The sequence below is a fragment of the Apteryx mantelli genome, chromosome 15, assembly GCF_036417845.1.
Source record: "Apteryx mantelli isolate bAptMan1 chromosome 15, bAptMan1.hap1, whole genome shotgun sequence".
In the NCBI taxonomy this organism is placed as follows: Eukaryota; Metazoa; Chordata; class Aves; order Apterygiformes; family Apterygidae; genus Apteryx; species Apteryx mantelli.
In genome coordinates, this window is record NC_089992.1 from 19,872,754 (window position 1) to 19,887,648 (window position 14,895).

Sequence of the window (14,895 nt, forward strand, 5' to 3'; positions counted from 1 at the left end):
CTGGCAGCGAGCGTGGCTCTGCCTTGACTGCTGCGCGACGCTAACCCGGCTGGCGACAACTAACTATGAAAAAAAATTATGATTATTAAAAACTCATTCAAGTTATGTATGTGCATGCTCACACGCATGCTCCTCCTCATCCTACACAGGCAGAGCAAATACAGGTGAGGCTCAGGTTATACTGTCACTTATTTAGAAAAACCAAGATGATGGTTTTGCATCTCATGAGAAACTGGATCATTAAATAGGGGAAGGGTCTCAAGATATGGTTTCAGCCAAGAGTAGTGAATCCTGGGAAGGAAAAAAAGCCACAGAAAATGGACAGTGAAGGCTAAATACATATCAATTGTTTGCACAGTTTTTAAATTAAAGATCTGAAAAAGATCTGTCTTCTTAAAGTAAAAATTCAGTTTTATTTATATATTATTAGAAACATTACACAAAGAGGCGGAGTCTTTCACCAACACTTCAAACCTCTTGTATCTTTGGAATGCAAATTTCTCTGGCTTCATGCTGTTAAGGACTTTGGTAAAGCCAAGCAGAGCACTGCTACTGAGAGAAGTACAAACAGCACCCGAAAGCATACAATATCAGTGGTCTTGTAGATATAGAGGCAAGTCAAGTCAGGGTTAGCTAGGCAAGCCAAATTTTTATAGGATTACAGTAAAATGAAAAGCAAAAAGCATGTCTCTGGATTTGGATTTCTTCCATCACAGTTTTCAGTCCTCTCCACCACACAGGTTCAGCAGTGCCCTCTGGTAATCACCTTTTGTGTCTTGCTGTAAAGCAAGGGGAGAAAAAAAATGCAAAATACATATAAGAGACACAAAATACGAAGGCATATGCATTATATTTTAAACTTGTGAGACAGACTACATTTCATAGTTGGAAGCCTTGTGAGCCTGAAGGAGACTATTAGACAGCTTTACTTACGTGTGAATTGAAATTCTTTATAATTCTTGTGATATAAATGCAAAGCTAAGAAGGGAAATGTTGGTATGAAAACAGTAACATGACAAAGGAAAGCTGAAGGACTTGACTCAGTTCCTTTTCACTGATGACCACAAAAATCAGTAAGTTCACTGCCAACATGGTGTAGATTTGAATAAGTGACAGCACTGAAAAGGTTTCTGTAGGTATTCTATCATCCATCAGCCTCAACACAAAATAGAACTCTAATTTAAAAGTCAAAGGACTTGCAATTGCAATTGCACAGCTCAGTCTTTTCAAAAAATACTGTATTTGTATTCCAAATCAGGCTTGAGCTGCACACACACATTTAAGATGGCCCTTGCCTGTTGTATCTTCCTGTCTCAGAAGCCAAGACCAATACAGGAAAGCAGAAAGGAGGTATTATTCCCAATCCCTAGATGGAGAAGAGAGACACGGGGAAATCAAGTGACCTGCCCAAGGTCACCCAATAAATCTGATGCAGAACTGGCACAGACTAACGCTGATCTGGACTATATTACTGGACTGACTCAGGCAATTATTGACCCATGAGAACTGAAATAAAATGCTATGGTGAGGGTATCATAACGAGGAACATAGCCGTGCGTGTCAAAATTAATAACTGAACAGTGGTTAAAAGTTTTATGGGAAACGAATTAACAGAAAGCTCTGTTTTGTTGCTAACATAATACAGTTTCTAGTACTCCCCAATACACGCTTTTTTTTTTATTTAATCATTTGTGTAGATATAGTAAGTATACAGTATATAGCCTAAATAGGATATTTAGATTAAATGAAATATATTTGCCAAAACAACAGGGAAATTCTACTAGTATATGAAGAGCTGCAGTCAGCTTCTGCCACATTTCTTCCTATGATGCAGAGAAAACCGAGTTAGATGTTGAATGATGCACGACCTAAAACTAATCCCTGTGTCTGCTTGCACCGGCGTTCCAAGCATGGAGCCTGCTCTCAGGTGCCATCCCCAAGGTAGCTAGCACTCGTACTGATTTCAGCTCTACATTTTCTGAGGGACAGTCCAAAAGACTAGCAAATACTTGAAAATGCAAGAACACACCAAGGACAAAGAGAGACAGTCAATTGTTGTATAACAAGAACCATTTTGAAAACTTACTCAAAACCTCAAATTGACATTTTATTTCAGAGTTCATACAGGAGGAAAAGATTTGGGCCTAAGATTTCAGTGCAACTACATCTCCAATAGGAAGAGTGGGGAATGTATTACATGCTGATGTGAGCGTGGGTAGAGCCCACTTTTTGATCAGATGTGTAAGCCCTTTACCTATACCCAATATTAAATAAAACCTAACACTTGTATTTCCTGCCCAATCAAGGAAAATGGACAAAATCACTCTAGCTAAAAAGGTTATTTGTTGACCACTGGCATTGAAGGGAGCAGCAAATTAGATGATCCATTTTCATTCAGCAATCGCATAACAGATCTGCTTTTTTCCTCTTCTGTTCTGGGCATAGAGGCAGGAGAAGAGATTTTTCCTTCATAACACATCAACCTATTGCACAAAACCTGCATATTCAGTCAAACAGCTGCCTAGAATTGCACTGGCTGTAGCCTGCAAAGTTAAGAACAGGCTTTTCAATAGTGCTTACTAATGATCTACTATTCTCACTGCAGCATCTAAAAAAATCTTCCACGAATTCTAATGGTGCAATTAGTTCAAGGAAGAGCACTGTGAAGGTCATACAATTGATATCAAAAGAAACCTGAAAACTTACCTGGATGAAATAATAGAGGGATTTTCCATATTTCCTCTTGAATTCACTCTTAATTTTCAGCATGTCAACCTCACAGCGGGAGACCATAATCCTGATCAGAACCTTGTCCCGGGTTCCCTTGCCCTACAAGCAGATTCACACATAGAACTACAATAGCTGAAATGCATAAAAAGGCCACTGTATCTGATGGAAAGACAGCAAACTACAGGCAACTCAGCTGCAGCAATACAGGGTGCAATGAATTCAACCTTCTAACTAAGGCCATTGTTGTGATCTAGGAGTTTGAGCACAAACATCTCTCTCCCATCATCAGAATTTGATCAACTTCTGGTCACAAATCTAGCTACCTAGACTGTAAAAGCAGCAGTCCTGATTCACAAGGAAGTCTTCCTGGTATTGCCTAATGCCAGTCCCTGAGTGTTTCTCTTTAAAACCCTTCCTCAAGAAGATATTTTGTGGCTAATTTAGTGTCTTATTTTGACTCTTCAACAGACAGATTTTCTCCTATCAGCTTTTGGTCACCTGCAAAGAGATGTGCCTGACTTTGCTAATTATAATCAACTGATTATTATGGTGAGCCCTTTCCCGATAAACCTGAACTAACTATACCTTTAGACAATCAGGGCTATTACTATTTTAAAAGGGAACATTTAAAGTTATCTCTGAATAAATATGAAACCTGAACTATTAACAGGAAGACAATCTAACAGCTCCAGTTCTGAAAGTCCTATGTTAACACTAGCTTAAAATGGCCTATCATAAACTATGTTGGTGTACTTGGAAAGTTTCATGCATCCTTTATCAGATAACGTAATTTTTATAGCTTTTTTGTAAAAAGTAATCATGCACTTTTAATGATTCTTGTTTCACCCTCCTCATCTTACTTCTTATCCACATGCTGTTTTTTGGCAGCACCACAAAATCAGAATCTAAAGGTGTGCTACAGTAGGACAACAGTACATCAAGAATGTTTTTTGTCTGTGCTTCCATACTCCTTCAGGCTGCAGGATTGTGTTTTTCCTGCTATTTAGCCCACATTCTTCTGCAACCTTTCATTTTTCTGTTAAGTATTTAATTTTAAATCTACACTATGTATCTTGTCTTCTGACAACTTTCAACCTTCAGGTCAAACGTCTTTCACTTAAATATGAACTCCACTGGCTATAAACTTACATGTAAAACCTAAGCTTGACATTTCAGGAACTATCCACCCATTCATAATCCCAGACTATACAACAATGATAGTATTAACTTCTTTCTCACTAATATTAACTATAATTTAACCCAGAACCCCAAAATAAGTTTCCTCTGAATAAAGCAAACAGTAGTGATTCAGCAAGGGGTATGGTCCAAAAGGAAACCTGAGAGGAAGGTGTGGCAAAACTGACTGATGAACATTACTTCTCTAACTTTGAAAATAAAAGTAGATTTGAAATAAAATCTGCAGAGAAATTTTGCTGTTACAGTTCTGCTTTACTTCTGTACATACCCCACTTACACCAGTAGCAGTCAACTACCTTGCTATGCTTGTATTTTGACCTTATCCAGACAATAATCAGATGTACTAGAATAGATTGTTTATACCTGTAACTTTTAAAGAATGCTTTTGAACAATATGCAGCCATTGTTAATTTCTTCCCCTGTCAATTAAACATTTTATGAGTAAAAGTGTCTAAGGAATAAAAATTTGATAAAAACATGTAGAGAAAAAAAAAACAATAGAAGAAAGAACAGTCTTCGTTACCTTCATAGAATCATACAGCCTGTCTGCAAAATACAGCTGCTTGTTCTGAATGCACTGGACTGAAGAGACAGAGAGATATGAACAGTTAAACATCCTGCCCACACTTGGATTAACAGAACACTGAATCCTGGAGTCTTTTTAAAGACATGATAAGTAGTCAGAAAAAAAGTTTGCAGCAAAAGTTTCTCCAAAAGGGAACACAGAGAAATGATTTTTACCTGATGCATTTGTAACCTACAAGCTGTTTTGGGAAGCTTGTGAACAACTGGTATTTCCCTCACAGCTAGTATCTTTTCAGAATGCTAGCCCTCCTCCACACACACTAGAATTCATTCTTATGTCCATCTTTCACATATAAACCACCTTTTTTTCTGAAAACATTCATTGTATGCTGATCCCTGAGAAATCCCCCTTCAAAGCTGAGCTTTCTTTGTTGTCCACTTGCCTGAAACACCCCTCGGTTCTCCCTTAGCCTGAAACAGATTTTCCTCTTATAGAATTTCCTCTGAAACCTGGGACATCCTAATCATCTTCATCTCATGCCACAGTAGCAGCTTCATATATACCTATTTCAGATAATTTGGTGCCAAATCAGCTATTTTTATTAGCCTCCAGCATCCTCCACAGCCTGTTTTCTCCTCTCACACACACTGTTCTCTCTCTAGCCTACGTCCATATTTAATACTGCATGTGCCTAGTTAGAGGTCCAACCTCATTTTGTTTGTTTGTTTATAATAAAAGCAAACAGGAATCAAAGATTAAACCTCTGTAACAGACAAAAGTGGAACTAACAACAGATAACAAACCATGTGTACATCTCCTTTGGGAAGCCAGCAATGCAGAAGAAGCTGCATTCTCATCACAGTACACTGCCAGAGCACTGAAAAGATTCTATCTATAGGTACTCTTTACCTCAGGGTAACTCACCGAGATTAAGGAAGGCATTCTCCAGGTCTCCCTTAACTTCCTTCTTGATGCTCTCCAACATATCATATGGGCTGTAGCTCTTGTACCTCTCAAACACTATCATAAGAAAGAAAGGAAGTGAAAACAAAACCAAAGCAAGAACCAGTAAAAGTAACCACCTAAGTCAAAAATGCAGAGTGCAGTGCGGACACATATGATGAAAAAGTATCAGTCCAAGTCCTTCTGAAAACTTTTATTTTCAGTACAGACTAAGCTTGTCAGCTGATGGTAAAGTTCTGATGCTATGGCCTTTTCCTTTTTCTCGAATACCTCAAACATCCGGTAAAATACCATCCTGCGGTTAACATTTTTTGAAACAACTGGATTGTTCAAAGCTAAACAAATTTAGCTCCTGAAAAGAAAATTCTCCAAAATGGCTTTCCCATGTGCTTCTTACAGCAATACCAGAGCCTCTCTTGAGCTACCTCAATATCCAATTTAAGCACATGGCATAGCTGATCTACTCTAGCACAGAGGAAAAAGCTAAAGGAACTCTCAAGGTCTCCTGCAGCCAGTTTTCTAGATTTGTAACATTTTCATTCTCAGTGTAGGTGAAATACCATTGAGTGATTGTTGCACCTGTGTAAAAAAGAGCTATATGCACATTAAAGTTGTGAGATTAACACATTCACAGAAATAAGTGCATTAAAAAAAAGACAGCTTGGTTATGAATTAAGATTTCCATGTTTTATAGCTTTTCACACTCACTCTAATCACATCTGAGATGAAATAATTACCACTTGGGTCTATTTTCCTTCTGTAGGAAAAAAAAAAACCACAACACAAAACTGTCTCTTGAATAGTACCTTTTTGGAGGTGGGGAACACTTCTTTCAGTCATAATGTTGATCCACTTTGGCACATCAGTTCCCTTTCTCTTCACACCAGCATCATAGAGTTCCTGGGGTTAGAATGAAAAGCAAAATCATGGGTTATACAAGAAGCCATCTCAAACATACACAATTTCTTTACTGGAAACCAAGCACTACTGTGTCAGTGGCAGAAACACAAAAGGACACACTGTTGGCCAGACCACCAAGGACAAGATCCATGAATGTAATCTGAAACTGAGCCAGGTTTTACCCTGTATTTACTTCTGTTTACAGGTTTTACTCTGTATTTAGCTGCATTTACCTCAGCAGAGCTGCTCTTGACAAGTACAGATGTAATAAACAAGCAAATCAGCCAGTAAGTTCAGTGATATCTAACTCTTCATCTTTTGGAATTACTCGGCTGCCACCACCAGTCTTTGCAATGCTTCAGTGCTTGCTTTTGTTAAAGCATCTCTCTTTCAATATGCCTAAGGAAAATACCAGAGAGCTACTGTGCAAGTGCTAGTGGGTAAGCAGCCCATGAAAATAGATAATTGAAGATGTCAAGATTACAAGTGGTAGATACCTCGACAGCATGCAAACATTGCTATGCAGGACAATTTGAAATACACATACCTACTTTTATAAATGCTTTTCACATGCACAACATTTGTACTCTAACTGAATATCCCCCAAAATTCATTCAACTTAAGAATATTTAATGGTCATTACTAGCACTTACCCTAGCATCTTGGTCAATCAGCTCATAATCAATCACAGAAGTATCTTCACACCTTTTGCCCTTCAAACAAGGATAGCGGTATTTAGAAGAGGTTTAACAGATAGCAAGCAGTTTGCTGTACACATATTTTTTCTCTTTGGTTTGTTAATCAGTATTTGCTATATGAATAATCATTACAGTATGTTTCATCCCCATTATTAAGCTGCTGCTATGAATGCTGTGCCCCTGTCAAGATACTTTGCCCTTCAACATTTGAATTATTATTTTTTTTTTCAAAAGACAGTAGAAGTACAAGGAAATTCAAAGTTGAATCAGAAATCCAATTGTTTTATTAAAAGGTATCAGTCAACTACCAAAGGGCAGGCACATTAGGAAAAGTAGAAAAATATGGACAGCCATACCTTGGCCAAGGCAACCATTAGCTTGCGAAAGTCACCAGATGTGTCTGATACAATGTCCTTTTCCAGTTCTGTCTTGTACACTAGAAAACAGAAAATTCTTTTCTATTTAATGATGTTCTACAAATTCTCATTTACAAGCACAACAGCTAATCACTGTGTGATTATGTACAAAAGCAACCAGCTACCATCTAAGTCATCTAATTAAAACACACTTGCATACAACAACAACAACATTGCTGCCACCTAGTCATGATAATGGTAGCACGAGTTCCCATGCAGTCAAAGCCTGTCTGCCAAATATGGAAAGATAGTAAGAAAGCCTGAGAACACTAAAAGGAAGAGAATATTGTTTTAAGCTGAATATCCTGCCAGTTCATTTTTCGCTACCAATGACTATTTGCTTGTTTCCCAAACATAGAATTTAGGCCTTCACCACTCATGGACAACTACAATTACAAGTTCAACGCAGAAGACGATAGCTGTTTTGATTAAGCATAAGAATGCTTTGTGCAATCCCGGTGTGGCATCTCAACATTTTCATTGTTTTCTAAGCAGCCATACTCTGCATTGCTACAGAACTGCACACTCTCTTGAGTTCAGCAGCAACCTAGCCAGAGCAGCAGCATTTTACCATTCTTTTTATCGATACATTATTTTGTTCAATATATGCTATTAAGAGTACATTGATTTTGCTTGTCCTTTATGATTCAGACAGTATCCTAAAAGAACTGCTTGACAGCTATTAAACATTAACACACAGCAATTCTCTCCATTTAAGTCTGTTTCTGGTGAAGCTGAAAGTTCAGAGAAACAGGCACTGGACAGCTGCACAACTGATTGTGATGAACCTAACCAGAAAGGCCAATACAAAAATAGCAGGAATATTAAAGGAAAAGGAATATTTCCAAGGGTGAATCTTAGACCTCTTTTATATCTAGTTACAATCAACTAAGAATGATAGCTTAAATCAGATAACATGCTTTAGAAAAGTTGAAAAAGAGACTATATGCTTTTATGGTGTTTTGTTTTTTGTCTTTTCTGGCAGGTCTATCAAATAAGCTCATAAGAATGCTTTGTTAGATTTCAGATTCAACTGCTTATTACATAATTGATCCTGGAATCGCTAAATCTAGTATCATTAATTCTGTCACTATGCACAGAATGCATGTAACATAGAGAACAAACCTACTTAGACACAACTTAGATGACTAGCAAATGCCTTCCAATTTGTTTATTATCAAGCAACGGATGAAACTCTATAGATGCACACTAATATGCGGTATGCCAATACAAAGTAATTTCTTCTGCCCGGCTACCAGGGAATCAAAGCAGATGTGGGGCAAGTGACTCTACCAATCAAACTGACACCGGGGCGAACTTATCCGGGTAAGGCTGTGGACAAGCACAGTACATTGCAACCTTCAGTGTAAACTTACTTTCCCGGTAGACTCTGTTAATTTCATAAAGCTCCTGATTAGTCCGTGAGCAGATGATTTCAATGAGCGTGTCTTCATCAGTTCCCAGACCCTGCAACACATATACAATACAGTTAAGTGTTAGAAATGAACAGACCATGCTTGAAGGCTTTCAAAATATTTTACCGACATTTCGTTCCCTTTTTCCTTTCTCCCACTCTAACAGTTTCACAACGGTTCAGGGATATTTTTGCCAACTGTATACATGTTTTTAATGTGCCTGAGAAATCCCAGATGGAACATTTTTAGTTGCCAAATATTATTCTATTAGTTTTGAGATACAGTAGATAATATCTGTGGGAAATATTTGTTTGCCATAAGTGTTTGTAACACTTACCTGACCTCCCCACCAGCAAAACTGGATGAGGTAAACATATCACTGTCAACGTGTGATTCTTTTCTATCTTTGCATTGAGAGCACAGGAGAAAAAAAATCTCATTTTCAGCATGCAAATGTGCAGAGACTCACATGTTCTTCCCAGCTTTTCCTCCTCACCTCCCTCCATGTACCTCCTCACTATAAATGGGAGGCTGAAGATGACACAGCCATTAGCAATGGCCTTGTCTCCAGTCCAGCAAAGATCCAACCATGTTCTGCATTTCTAGCTCATAAATAGCCCATCCCCCCTTGAACTATGCATATTTTCCATGTACTTCACAATACACAAGCACAGATGAAACCATATTATTATCAGCTATATTGATATTAAGGAATAAAAATATCTTTAGTATGACAGATTAAATATTCAGATTTAAAATGTACATTTTGGTCAAGCTAGATGAATTGAGAGGACTTGTATGTATTCCAAAACAGGTTTTGTGATCAAGGTCAAAATGTAATAATCAGATTTCTGCTTAACTTCCTGTAGAGCTAAAATAAACTTAATGAAGAATCAGTAGTAATGCATCTTAGTTCAAAGTACTATTTAAAGAATAACATAGGTATTAGCAATATAATAAAATTACAAACCACATGAAAATGTATCAGTTATCAATTAAACCTCATAGGAACTCAGCTGCTCTAAAAATAATGTGGCTTGATCGATGTGCTCTAAATCTTGTTCAGTTATTTTATATAGAAAAATAGCCATAATAATTTTTGAATATTTGCTGACAATACTGCAATATTCTTCTTACATCTTAGATGTGGGCAAACCACAAGGGCTTATACTAAATTCTTAACTGAGTCAGAAAAAGTATACTGCATTACAAGACAACAGTTATGTAGATTACTCATTTTATAGATAAAAGAAACCAAAGTGGATTTTGCATTAAATTTAAAGAAATAAAATGACTCAATAGTAGGTATTAAAATGTATTAATTATGTATTAAAATATGATCTTCCAGATTGATCTAATTGGCATAAATCTGTAAAATGCAAAATTAGGCTAGGCCTCATAGAAGCCTGCAACTAGGACAGAATTTCTCTCACGTACCATGTGCAGAGCATTAACAGAATATGTTTCTTGCCATATATGATATATGCCTTATTCAGTGTTAAAATTTCTAGCATAAAGATTTGAGTGCTACTGTACTTTCCATTGCTATCATATGAAATGAACATTTCCAGATAATCAAAACAGTTAAGTAACTGTAAACAATAGGTGTAACTAGACAAGGGACTAGTAAGGTGACATTAAAATGAGACACCTAATTAGGTTAAGGGAATACCTCTCCCAAGGCAACTAGTCTCTATAGGCTTCATTTATAGTTCCTGGAGGGAGACAGGAGCCTCTAAAGGACAGTTTTAGAATAGGAGACTAACTTAGGTGACCTGAAGATGCTGCTCTCTCTAGTGACCACAGATGATATCTAGGTGACTATTTGGTAAAGCCAGCTGGCAGTTACATGCCTCAGTATTATGAGAGAGAAAAAACCAAAACAACCAAAATCCCCCCTTTTCTTTAAATAGATTCCACTGAGAGGTTTGGTTTTTTTTGTTTCGTTTTGTGGGTTTTTTGTTTTGTTTTGTTTCTGCTTTTTACCTACCAGCCAATGAATGATATTCATGCTAATCCAATTACTCTCATTTGCCAGAATAACCAGCAAACAGAAAGAACATTATTAGGACTACTGTTGGGAGGCTGTTTGTTAAGACCCTGGGATGAATTTTGTATGGCATCTGGCAAAAATGGGCATGGTTTGCACAGGACTCCAAGAGGAGCCTGCAGGTTAACATCTCAGGAAAACGTCTCATGCTGTATTCTTTTACGTGTGGAAAATGTAGGTAATTATGTGAAAAACTACCGTCTTGGAAAAAGCGTCTTTAGTAATGGAAAAAAAATGAGAGGACTAAAACCAAGCGATTTCATAAAATGTCTCACAGGTAAGAGAATTAGGAAAGCTCTCCACAGAACAGTTCTAATGGATATCTGGGGAAGAAATGAAGGCTAACAAAATTTAATAATCTCTAAATATTTTTTGAAGTATTTTGCAAGACTATATACCAGAAAAAAATAGCAAATAAAACTTAAGCTCAAGCAAGAACAGCAATATTTTTTAAGCAAACTCAGAACATTAGAATGAATGCTTGGGAGATGGAAACATCTGACCTGTGAAGAGAATATAATACCCTACATCTGTGGCTATCATACTCTAAGGGAATGTCTTGATCTTCTGGCTGTAAGTACAGCCCAAGTGCTAGATAAGTATATGATCATTCTAACATAACACACCATGCATAAAAAACTTCCAAATTTTAAAATTATTGTCTGATTCACAGCAAATTATGGATAGCCTCTACTTAGACCAGAAGAGGGCAGCATCCGATTGCTCGAAGAATGGATTTGGCCCACAATTAAAAGAGCAATCATCTCTCCTTATTTGTTATTGGTGCACTGGTATTACTTTTGTACATTTGTTTCATAGTCTGGAGATAGTAATTAATCAGCTTTTTGTCTTGTTCTGAGTTTTAGTCCACATATTTTAATACTTTTTTTTAATCAATTAAAAAAAACAAAAAAAACCCTAACCTGATCAAGAACATCAGGCGTTTAAGAGATGCTTATAAATACAAACTCCCAAACCTTAGTTTGCTTAGAAAGGTAAAAACATTGGCATGAGCACCTCTCAAAGCCTTGCTTCAGTGGCCAGTGGGGCAGATTCTTCCTAACTAATGATCTGTTCCACGCTTGCCTGTGATTGCAGGGGACTGAACTCTGCGACCCACTGCTGCACTGTTTCTCCAAGACTCCTTTGAACACATGCCCCATCGTCTTCCTCCTCGTGTTCTACAGAGAGAAAGGCCTGGGTACGGGATGTTCTTTCAACATCAGTGATATGACCCAGTAACAGGAAACTACTTTTATTAAGCCTATAAACGCTAGCAAAGGATTTAATGGCTCCAGCTGCTTTCTTATGCTTTTTTTATACTATGAACCTGTTCATTGTTTTTAAAGGCAGTCAGAAGGGCAGCTACCAGCCATAACAGCCTATCAGTCATTCCTGACCTGCCTCACATTACTTTTTCCTAAAGAGAGGATTTAGATAACACTTAAAAAAAAAAAAGAATCATACGGTCAGAATTTCTTTAATTTCAGACTCAAATTTTGGATGCCTTGAAGTTGGATACTTAAACCGTAGTACTGAAAAGTCAGTAGTCATATTTGAAAACTGGATTTGAATATCAAGTCCATACTTATTCTTGAGGTAGTGTCATCAGACTTCAACATATTTAAATTTCAAAGCTCATTTACCTTCATGGCAGCTTTCAATTCAGAGGCATCATACTGTGCTGGTGTCTTCAGCAAGCCCAAGATCACCGCCTCCAAATGACCCGACAGAGCAGACTTGAGTGCTGCTGAAAGTTCCTGTAAAAAAGAAGGGAGGATGGAAGAAGTAATTAAAGCTCACTTCCAATCTCCAGAGAATTTTGCTTGTAGTGCTTTAAATCTCCAAGCCTGCAACAGTCTTTTTTGCACAATTGACACAGAAACAGAACATAAAGAGCTTTTCTTTTGTGAAAGCCTAAGAAAGAAATTAGGGCAAAGGAAATTTTTCTCATCTTTTGAAAATAAGAAAAATCCACTGGTGGCTGACAAAGTGCTGAGAAGCATGGTGCAAAGACATCCAAGTGACTCAGCTCTGGTCTTGAAGCACTGACAGTGTGTTGGAGCTAATAAGTCTGATGGATCTCCCTGTGGTCAGCGCCTCTCCATCAGACTTCATAGTGTTCCCAGTAGCACTATATTATTTGGGTTTTTCCTATTTATCTCAGCCCTAAATTAGCTTAGACACTGGAAAATTGACTGCACAGTGCACTGTACTGGCCCAGTTCCCAAACATCTGGCCAAGAGGAAAAAATGGCCCCTGAGTGCAGGAAAATCAGCCCTATCTTAAGGAAATCATCAGAACTCTGTAGCCAAAATCTCTATTGTTAATTGTCAGTTAATGCTAGAGGAAAAAACAGAGTCAGATATTTTCACTTCACAGGATGCGTGCGGATCTGTAGCAAATAAAGCCTGGCATTTCCTCTTTTATGGGTTTCAGATATAACTTGAATAATGCCAATATCAGCTGCATCGCAGTGTAGTTACAAATTTCAAATCCCTGGAATCAAGTCTGGGATCTAAACAGATCAATATGTTTCCCTAAAGCTGGAGTTAAATCTGTAGCATTCAGAAGAGAGCTGCTGCATGTAAATTGTTGGTTTCTACACAAACAAGTTTGGGGTGGGGGGTGTGGACAAAAAGAAATGGAAAAGAAAATTATCCCAGCAAAATTGCAAAGAAGTTTCTGTCAGAGAGATAAAGAGCCAAGGCACTTGGTGTGTTTCCAGAGCCACCAATTAATCCAGGGCACTACTATATGCTAATACCCTATGCACTTACTCCATAGATCGAGCAAGAGAGTGAACAGAGGTTTTGGAAGTTTAACTGCTTTAGTCTAAGAAATATTTTAGTACACTAACCCAATTTTGGATGCAACATTCCATCATTTGTTTGCGTGAAAACAGGTTCTTTAGACATTAGCTGAAATAGTGAAGATACTGCACGCCTCCATAGTAAATTTTAGGACAATGCCATTAATTCCAATTAGCTGAGTGAAGTCTTTGTAATCTTTGTACTTTGGTGTAAAGGTTGAAGGAAATACAAATCAATACAATAAGATTTACCAAAGTAACTGCAGCAAAACACCCCAAACCAAACCAAACCAAGCATCTGCCCTCATATTAGCAGGCTTCTGGAGAAACGAGCTCTTCCCCTCACACAGGAAAGCAGAAGCTCCACCTTGCTATTCTCTGCCATGGCTAGGAGTGCACTAAAAGAGAAGCAGGAAGCAGATAACTGACGGATACCTTTCTCTTTGCTATTTATAAATTAATGGTTTTTATGAAGTGTTCCAAATGTGCATCTGCATATTAGCATTTCATTTCAAAGTAACTACTAGTGGTGGACAGTAGCAGCTAGAATCAACCAGAGAGGTACAGAGTTTTGGACAGACAAATCCCCAGTAATCACCAGTAGCTCCATTAATGCTGGTGAAGGGCAAATATTTCATAAACTTTTTGGTAGAAACACTGCTCCTCAGGATTAGCAGTGGTTCCTATTAGAGCTCAACTCACAGGAACAAAAATGGAGGTAGATCTGAGACCTTTTTTCCATATAATGATCTGTTGAGAAATCCTGGAACAAGGCTCAACATGAGCAATAAATCACAGCCACCTCAGTAGGGTCTGTAATTGCACAGCATATTGCCAAAGAAATCCATGAGATATTTTCCCTAGAAGATATATTTACATCACTGGACAGGGTATGTCTTTTCATATTCCATTTCTTCCTCTCCTGTCATTCACTTGTTTGTTTCCCTGAGTGGTTTCTACTACACATTTCCATTGTTTCTATAGGTCATTTTACCCTTTGGCACTTGTCATACTTGATAAATTCACTTGGTTCCTGGGTTGCAGTAAGGAAAGAAGGTAAGTGAAGAAATAAACATTTAAATGAAAGAAACTGCGGATTTTCTTGACTGTGCATTTTTGTGCTCATGCAAAACATTTAACAGAGCTTCAAGTGACACATTTTATTATTAGGGTCCAGGTTATATTCAC

At 37.7% G+C, this 14,895-nt stretch overlaps 1 protein-coding gene across 3 annotated transcripts in view; it reads right to left on the bottom strand.

Annotated features, from left to right (window-relative positions):
* Positions 1 to 390: 390 nt before the first annotated feature.
* ANXA2 (annexin A2) overlaps positions 391 to 14,895 on the bottom strand; it is a 33,497-nt gene continuing 18,992 nt past the window's right edge. For all 3 annotated transcript variants that reach the window (XM_067305906.1, XM_067305905.1, XM_067305904.1), the window contains 9 exons: positions 12,542 to 12,655; positions 8,807 to 8,897; positions 7,371 to 7,450; positions 6,970 to 7,029; positions 6,223 to 6,316; positions 5,378 to 5,473; positions 4,451 to 4,509; positions 2,707 to 2,829; positions 391 to 779 (listed from right to left, as the gene is read on the bottom strand). In XM_067305906.1, coding sequence (XP_067162007.1) covers positions 720 to 779; positions 2,707 to 2,829; positions 4,451 to 4,509; positions 5,378 to 5,473; positions 6,223 to 6,316; positions 6,970 to 7,029; positions 7,371 to 7,450; positions 8,807 to 8,897; positions 12,542 to 12,655 — 777 coding nt within the window. In that variant the 3' untranslated portion in view covers positions 391 to 719. The remainder of the gene's footprint in view (positions 780 to 2,706; positions 2,830 to 4,450; positions 4,510 to 5,377; positions 5,474 to 6,222; positions 6,317 to 6,969; positions 7,030 to 7,370; positions 7,451 to 8,806; positions 8,898 to 12,541; positions 12,656 to 14,895) is intronic.